Here is an 8,984-nt window from a genome sequence, read left to right on the forward strand (position 1 = left end):
CCTCTCACTGCTGTGGCCTCTCCCGCTGCGGAGCACAGGCTCCGGACACGCAGGCCCAGCGGCCATGGCTCACGGGCTCAGCCGCTCCGCGGCACGTGGGATCCTCCCGGACTGGGGCACGAACCCTTGTCTCCTGCATCGGCAGGCAGACTCTCAACCACTGCGCTACCAGGGAAGCGCAGTACCTTTGTTTTAAAATGAGACATGGCATAGATTCAAATACTAAATAAAAAGAAGCTCCGGGATAACTATTAGACAGAGGCTCCCTCTGACTTCGTCCTCTCGCGAGTCTGACCCGGGTGAGGGTCTTGGTGTATGGGGTACAACCTCAACTCCGCGGAGGGAGGAATCCTTGATCCTGCAGTGATTCTGGGTGAAGACACCGAGTGCGTTAAGTACCCCAGAATACAAGGAGCCCCACGGAACCTCACTCCTGCTGTCGTTCCCGCGAGAACCAGGCACCACTTGGTGTGGGGGGAGGAGGCGAGGGGGAGCGGAGCGGAAGGGACGCCCCTTGACTTCCGGGAGGATGGTTGGCGAAGGCAGATATTGAAAGCTGAGGGCTCTATTCGCGGAAGGAGGAGCCCTTCGAGTGGTCAGGTGGCAAGGTGAAGACACTGAACGAGGGAACTAACCACCCCAGAAGAGAGGGGCGGCCCGCTGAGTAAAGACCCGTCCCTTTTGTCATCCCGGGGAGCCCCCGGAGTAACTAACTAGGGCCTCAGGAATCTGAGGGCAGCGCGCGCCACTCGGGGCGTGGCCATGAGTCAGCAGAGGGAGGAGGCCCTGGCACGGGGGCGTTTCAGGGTTAGGTGGGCAAGGGGAATGAGGTGACCAGCTCTGCAGAATAGAGGGGACGCTGCAGGTAAAAGTGCAGCTCCCCGTCTCCAGCCCTCGGCGCCGTGAGAATAACTGTCAGACTGAGTTGCCCCCTGACTTCCACCTTGGGTTTGCAGGAAAGTGAGGCCTGTTCTGAGGACTGCTGCCTTGGGTGAGCAGAGGGAGGAGTCTGAGACCCTGCCGGGAGTCAAGGTAAGATGTTGAGTGGGACTGAGGAGACTTCTTCCCCAGAATGGAGAAGGGTCTTCAGAATTCTCTTGTGAGTCCCAGGAGGAGGAGGGGCCGGCCAGGAGTGACTTCCTCTGACTTTTGGGATATGAGGATGATGATGATATTGTTCTGAGAGGTGTGGCCCCAAGTAATCAGGCCCTGCCAGGAATCAAGTTAAGATGCTGAGCAGGGACTGGGGGAATCACACCCTGGAGAACAATGGGCGCCCCATAGAACCCTGTCCCTGTTGTCAGACTGGGTAGGCCCTGGAATAGTCAGACTTCGGTGCTTTCTGATTTTGGTTTTGGGAATCTGAGGGCTGTTGTCTCAAGTTAACAGAGAGAGGTGCCTCAGTCTCTGTCAAGGTCAAAAGTCATGATCTTTAGTGAGGATTGTGGGGACCGCACACATCAGAACAACAGAGCCCCAACAGACAGCCGTGCTCCTTCGTCACTTCTGGGAGGCCCGGGCAGGTATGGCCCCATGAGCGGCCCCTCACTTCTCTCCCCTGTCTGTCTCCTCTGTGACTTCCTGACTGAGAGGCTCTGAAAAAAGCTATCAGTGTGCGGCACCTCCTTTCTTCTTTGTAAGTCAAGTGTCTCAAGAAGATTTAAGCCTCTTTTTGAGGTGACAATCCTTGGGTCAGTAGAGGAAGGAGTCCCAGATACTCCCTGGGATCACAGTGAGGACTCTGAACAAAGATGGAGGGGACCACCCACCGCAGAACAGAAGGAATCCCACAGAGCTTGACCCCACCTGCTCTGTTATCAGCTTTAGGAAGCCTTGGACTAGGTTGGCTGGCTGCACCCTGAAGAGCCTTCTCGCTCCCTCCTTTGCTTCCTACAGTTCAGGACAGGACACCTGTGAGTCTCGAGTACTGCCCTAAGGAAAAGATGGATGGAAGGCACTCTTTTCAGAGCTGCCACAGTTGAGTTAACAGATGAGGCCACTCACATCCTCCCTTTCTCCCTAGGTGGTGGTCCTCTTTTACCCGCTCGCCTGCCCACATTCCTGTCTGCTGCCGCAGACCAGAGTGAACATGTCTCAGGGTCAAGAGATTCCACATTGCACACAGGAACAGCACCATGCCCTCAGTGAAGCCCAGGGCCTGGAGGCTGCACAGGTCTCCAGGGCGCTGGAGGAGACCTCTCCCTCCTCCTTCCATCCTCTAATGCCTGGCAATTTGGAGGAGGCTCTGGCTTCTGGGGCACCCAGTACTCCCCACAGTCCTCAGAGTGCCTACTTATCTTACATTATCACTACAGCCGTCTCATCATGCACATCAGATGAGTGCTCCAGCAACCAGGAAAAGGAGACTGGGTCAGCTTCTCTGTCAGAAACTGAGAACTTGCCCACAGACCCTCTAGATGAGAAGGTGATTTTGTTGGTGCAGTTCCTGCTGCAAAAGTATCAAATGAGAGATCTGATCACAAAGGCAGATATGATTGGTGATGTTATCAAAGAGTACAAGGATGACTTCCTTGAGATCCTCAGGAGAGCCTCTGAGTGCATAGGGCTGGTCTTTGGCATTGATGTGAAGGAAGTGGATCCCACCAGCCACAGCTATGCCCTCGTCAACAAACAAGGCCTCACCTATGATCCGAGGCTCAGTGGTGACAATGGCATGCCCAAGACAGGCCTCCTGATAATTATCCTGGGTGTGATTTTCATGAAGGGCAATCGTGCCACTGAGGAGGAGATCTGGAAAGTGTTGAATATGATGGACTTATATTCTGGGAGGAAGCATTTTATCTTTGGGGAGCCCAGGAAGCTTATCACCAAAGATTTAGTGGAAGAAAAGTACCTGGAGTACTGCCAGGTACCCAGTAGCAATCCTCCACGCTATGAATTCCTGTGGGGTCCAAGAGCCCATGCTGAAGCCAGCAAAATGAAATTGCTAGAGTTTTTGACCAAGATCCATGAATCTGACCCTACTTGCTTCCCATCCCAGTATGAGGAGGCTTTGAGAGATGAAGCAGAGAGAGCCTGAGCTAGAGTTGCAACCAGGGCTGGCAATGCTGCCATGGCCAGGGCACGTTCCAGTGCCATATCCAGTAGCTCCTCCCACCCCTAGTGAGGTCTGAGGCCGATTCTTCACTTTGTCATTGAAGAGAGCAGTCAACTTCCTAAGTAGTTGAGAGCTGGAGTGTGGCTGTTGGGAAACGGTATACTTTCTGTTCCTCTTCTATATAGTTAACATGGAGGTTTATTTTCTTTTTGGAGTGAGTTAGTTTTCAAATGTTCCTTTTAATATAACATTTCATTAGCTTCAGAATCTGTTTATGAGTGAAATTGGTCATACATTTATTGCTGTTTATGGAATTTAAGAATACAAGTTTTGTTTGTAAAACAAATTGTAAAACTGACCATCTTCTTTTGTGATCTGGAAAAGATAACATGACATTAGAATAGCCATTTCCTTGGCACTGTCAAAGAACTCAGCAGTAAAATAGTTGGGATCAAGAAAAAAAAAAAACTAAAAGATGGTCAATTCTTGGCTTCCCTTATCCTGTTTAATCTTCTGTTCTGTAAAATTAGAGGACATATATATGCCTTTGCTTATCTTGTTTAAGAATGTAAGAGAAATCTTAATAAATTAGACCCTGTGTACAATGGCTCGTTTATTCTCCAAACATTAAATCAGCATGTGCTCTTTGGAAAGCACTGTGTTAGTACTGGGCATGCCCAGATAAACAAGACTTACTACCCACCCATAGAATTTTAGAGTCTAGGAGCAGGAATCATGTAAAGACAATGGTGGATATCCTTTAATACCAAAAGAAAAAAAGGAATCAGGAGTTGGGGAGTTCATATGAGGGCTGTCAAATATAAATGTCCTGAGACAAGGCAGGCTGAGGCCTTGGGAAACTGCAAGTCCTCCACTGGGAGTTAATTTAATTTAATTTTTTAATTTTTATTGGAGTATAGTTGATTTGCAATGTTGTGTTAGTTTCAGATGTGCAGCAAAGTGAATCAGTTTTATATATATATCTCCATTCTTTTTCAGATTCTTTTCCCATATAGGTCATTACAGAATATTGAGTAGAGTTCCCTGTGCTATACAGTAGGTCCTTGTTATCTATTTTATATACAGTAGTGTGTATATGTTAATTGAGCTCTATGATACACTAGATGAGGCTGGGGAAGTGGTGAGCCAGGGGTGTGTCTCAGAGTTGAGAGACTTGGAATGGAATGGAGAACTGTTCTTACCAGTTACTTTGGGATCATGGGTAAACCAGATCCCTCCTGGGATAAGAATGGAAGATATCCTGCATTATTGCCCAAATGCAGTTGAACATAGTACACAAATTAGGCATTTTATGATTATCATCTTCAAGGAGTTTGTGAGAAATAAAGGTGATACTTTCTTGAGCTGAGATACCTAGAAGCCACTGGGCTGGCACTCTTTGCCTTGGGCTGGGGGGTCCAGCGTCCACACCATTCAAGGGACATTTTAAATAGGTTATGTTCAGTAAAATTTGGCAAAATCTAAGCAAGGCCTGTATTTTTGGAGGAGGCAAATGAATGAGAATAGGGACGGACTGTTGGAAGGGCAACTGAGAGTTGGTCCTTGACACAAGTTCTAGGATCCAGTTGGGAAATACTCCCCCAAACCCAAATTAAATAATGCATCCCCTAATAAAGAAGATTTAGTAAGGCTTTCTTGGTAAGCAGCAATTTTGGCTGATTTGGTGTGCCATGTCTCAGAGCAGGGCATATTCTCTGACATCTGCTGGATAAATAAATCCCAGAGGGGAAAGTGCTAGTTTCTGGGGTTAAAGTAATCATAATAATAACTGCCATCATTAAAAACCCATTGCATACCATGCACTGTACCAGGGGCTTTACATACAATACATACATTGTAACAGTCCTACATACAAAACCCTTTCACAGATGAACACAAGGCTTAGAGAGCTTGGGAATGTACCCAAGTTCACAGGCCTAATATGTGACAGAGTTGGAACTAGACCTCTGGTTTGAATTCTTCTAGAGCCCATGCTATTCCACTCCTCTTAGCCTGAGGTCACCATTCTGTCTGTTAACTCATTTCTTACTACTCCATAATGCCTCTCGGGGGATAAAAAGTACCTTGTAGCCAAAGTACTAAAAGTGGGTATAAAGAAGGGATGTGAAAATGAGAGTCAAACACAATTTGGAGATTGTTGGATTCATTTACCCAGGGTGCTGTTACCTCAACACCAAGGTTCCTTGAGAGCTGCCTCTGATCAGTAGCTGGCACGTGTGTTAAGTCCCAACACTTTCCCACATTACAGCTCCCTTCCCCTGGGTCTTCCCCAGTGTGCCTTCCTGGCTAACTCTGTAACCTGATTTGCTGACCAGCTCTTCACTGCATCCTCCTCTGAACATTGCATCCTGATCCCAATAGAACAGACAGCCCAGAACCACCTTCCTTCTCCCTGACAGAGTATTCTAACTTCCTGCAGGCATTCTTGGCTGACATTTACGATGGGATCCCTCTGATAGCAATAGCCCCTTCTATGTAAAGTTCTCTCTGAACAGTGAAGTTTAGGTACATGGTCAATCTCCTATGGGCTTCTTGGCACAGAACATACTAGTTGCTGGAATATAAACCTGAAGTCAGAGAAGTTTTTGAAACCATGTAACCATCTTGACGTTTGCAGTAGGATTTTTTTTTTTTTTTTTTTTGCGGTACGTGGGCCTCTCACTGCTGCGGCCCCTTCCATTGTGGAGCACAGGCTCTGGACACGTAGGCCCAGCCGCTCCGCGGCATGTGGGATCCTCCCGGACTGAGGCACGAACCCGTGTCCCCTGCATTGGCAGGCAGACTCTCAACCACTGCGCCACCAGGGAAGCCCTGCAGTAGGATTTTAATGGGGTGCCATATTTGAGACTAGCCACTGAAAAGCGACAGCAATGAGTGAGCATACGTTGGTGGTCAAAAACCAAGGCCTCCCCCTTAAGAGGCAAATGGGGCAAGGTCATGGAGATCACTGTGTAAGCAAACAGCCAATGTAACTGGGCTGGGAACTATCTTTATGTCTCCTGGAGACAGCTATTTCTTACCTTGTATGCAGTGTACCTCCTCTACTGAGGATGGGGCTTTGTAAATGGATGGGGTTAGTGAATGACGGCAGACAGTTGAGACAGACCATGAGTACCATGCGTAGTAGAAATGGATATACAATTTCAAGGAGGGGGAAATTGGAGGGGGGATGCCTTAGTGGCTAGTTAGCTCAGTGACTGTAAGAGACTAGGTATGGACATGTCTTAAAAAACAATCAGGTGGTATCTTTAAACCCAGACTGCCTTCTATGCTTCCTGAATTTTTGGCATACCAGAGGTAAGTGTCCTGGGGCTGTGTTTGCTGGCCTGTGTTGCAACTAGATAGGGGATTGGGAAAGGGTCAGATAGGGGATTGGGAAAGGGTCAGACATTTGCAGAGTGTGTGGTGCGCTTATAGAGATGGCACACTTCCTTATTAAACTGACAGGAGATTATGGAGATATGTGAGGTCCAAAGAGGGAAGCATTATGTACCATCCTGTTGGCAGCATCCCCACCTCCAAGATGAGGGTGTTAGGGCTTGGAAAGGAGACACCCATGGGAATTCTCAAGTTAGGTAAGGAGTTGTAACACTTTGTGTTTCCTCCGTGGAGGCAGAGACCCTACCAGGATTATTTTGAATCAGTCAATGTTACCTCTGGTACTCTGAGTCATTCATTCACCTGGAAAGCACTTACTGAACATATGCTGAAGGCAAACACTAAGTAAACAAAACAAAAGGAGATGGCAAGGCACTTGATTCAGGCTGTAGATGTGAGGATGGTGAGGAGGAGACAGATTTGAGTTTTAGGAGTTGGGGACTATGTGAAAGGGTGGGAGAGAGTCTGTAATGACCCTGAGTTCTGAAGGTTAACTGACTAGGTAGAAGCTCTTCCTCTTAGCTGAGACTGAGGATAAAGGAGGAGGAAGAGTTGGTGGCAATGTGAGTTGGAGGTAGAGACGAAGGAGGGTGTGGTGGATGAGTCAGTGTGGGCCATGTATGGTGAGGTTCTGCAGGCTGTCCAGGTGGAGACGTCCAGTGGGCAGTAGAAAACATAGGCCTGGCTATCGGGAGAGGGTCCCCGGCTGCATCTGGAGAGGTCATGTGAGGCCATGGGTGGAGGTAAAATCAAGTATTGTGCATATAGTGGCCTATATTCTGTCTCATCCCCTGCAAACACTGTTGGAAACCACAATTACACAAAACTTAATAAGTCCAGGGAAGAGTTTAAAGGGAGAAAGTACTTACCCAGAAAACCATCAGTAAGAGAAAGTTTTCCTGTTTCCTATAGCTCTCTTTTTTAAGGATGTACTTGTGCCTTTGCCTATAAATTGCCCATGCCTGTGTATTTGTGGCTTATAGTATATAAAAAGTTATATAGCATGAATTTTCAATCTCAGATCCGCCCTCTCAGGTGTCTTCTAGGATTCTACTCTTGATAGCCTTTGTTCAAGGCTAAGCTTACACCCACAATACACAGAGAGTTATCTGCTCTAACTAATGTGTCTGTTCTAGGCAGCTGGCAACTCTGTAGTAGCTCAAGTTTCTCATGACATAGAGAGCAAAGGACTGGAGGCAGTCTTGGGCCCATGTCCCTGGAAGTTGGAATTTCATGACATATCTTTTATCTAACTGGGAGACTGTGATTGTCAAAATTTTAGATATGAGCCCACTCATTCCAGCTGAAGCTTTCCCCAGAAATCCAATCCATGAACATAAGGAAGGCCGAGCAGTCTGGGTAAAGTGGGGACTGCAAGCCCACAGCCCTTTCTTCCCCCTGGGGACAGTGGGCCCTGACACCCACAGAACTCTTGGCTGCTGCCTGAACACTGCTGGGAAAGCTTGGTGCTAGAAGACCCTGCCTCAGGCATGGACTTCATCTAGAGTTGCCAGCCGTCCTGAACACACAGGACACATCCTCGATGTGATTTTGTCCTGCATTCTATATTGGCTTTGTCAGGACACCCTAAATGTCCTGTATTCAGCTTTTTTCAATAAGTTACAAAAATTCAGCAGTTAGAGCTGTTTTTCAACCACAGTAATTGGCGATTAAATCACTTAAGGCAATACTAGCTGAAAAGCATACCTCCACAAATAAAGATCTGGTCTCTCCTGCAGGTTTGGCTGAGGGAAGAGCCAAAGGGGCGCCAGGGGTGGGGGGGGGCTGTATTTAGAATTAAAGGAAATTTTCACGAAAGAAAAAGCTTTTTTTGGCCATAGTCCCAAGTTGTGAACAGGTAACCACCATTAATTACATGTAGGATCAGTAGAATCAGCTGTCAGTGACTGCCTCTCTTGGCAGTACCTAAGCTTCTGAAAGACAGCAAATCAACGACTGCACCAGGCTTCTGAAAATCAGCCAATCAGTGATATCCGCAGGAACCCCATCCTGTGTGTCAGCCAATCAGTGATATCCGCAGGAACCCCATCCTGTGTGTCAGCCAATCAGTGGTGCCCCCACCCACACAGTCCTGAACATCAGCCAATCAGCAATAGTCTCACATTTCCAGACAGCGTCCAATCAGCAAGTTCCTCTGTCGGGTAAGCCGCGCTTCTGGAAGTCAGCGGGCGCATAGCAGCTGTACTCTAGTGACTACAGGGTCGCCACTGAAAGTTTGTCAGTCCCTAAACACTCCCGCTTCTAAGTGTTCGGCAATGCTCGAATCCCCAAGCTAACCAAAACCTTGCATAGGATAGGCTCTGGCTTTGTTCTGGAAGATTGCGCCTGGTAAGTACGGCTCCCCCTATAATGAAACGGGAGAGGTTTTTTTGTTTTTTGTTTTGTTTTTTTTTTTTTTTTGAGGTACGCGGGCCTCTCACTGTTGTGGCCTCTCCCGTTGCGGAGCACAGGCTCCGGACGCGCAGGCTCAGTGGCCATGGCTCACGGGCCTAGCCGCTCCGCGACA

General features: G+C 48.0%; 1 protein-coding gene across 1 annotated transcript; it reads left to right on the forward strand.

The window, feature by feature from the left end:
• Positions 1-2,089: 2,089 nt before the first annotated feature.
• Positions 2,090-3,040, forward strand: LOC307069251 (melanoma-associated antigen B16-like; the record flags this gene model as incomplete). Its single annotated transcript, XM_079727485.1, has 1 exon — positions 2,090-3,040. The coding sequence occupies one exon, from the start codon at positions 2,090-2,092 to the stop codon at positions 3,038-3,040; it is 951 nt and encodes a 316-aa protein (XP_079583611.1).
• Between the last annotated feature and the right edge of the window lie 5,944 nt (positions 3,041-8,984).

The sequence above is a fragment of the Hyperoodon ampullatus genome (genome assembly GCF_949752795.1).
Source record: "Hyperoodon ampullatus genome assembly, chromosome: X".
Taxonomy (NCBI): Eukaryota; Metazoa; Chordata; class Mammalia; order Artiodactyla; family Ziphiidae; genus Hyperoodon; species Hyperoodon ampullatus.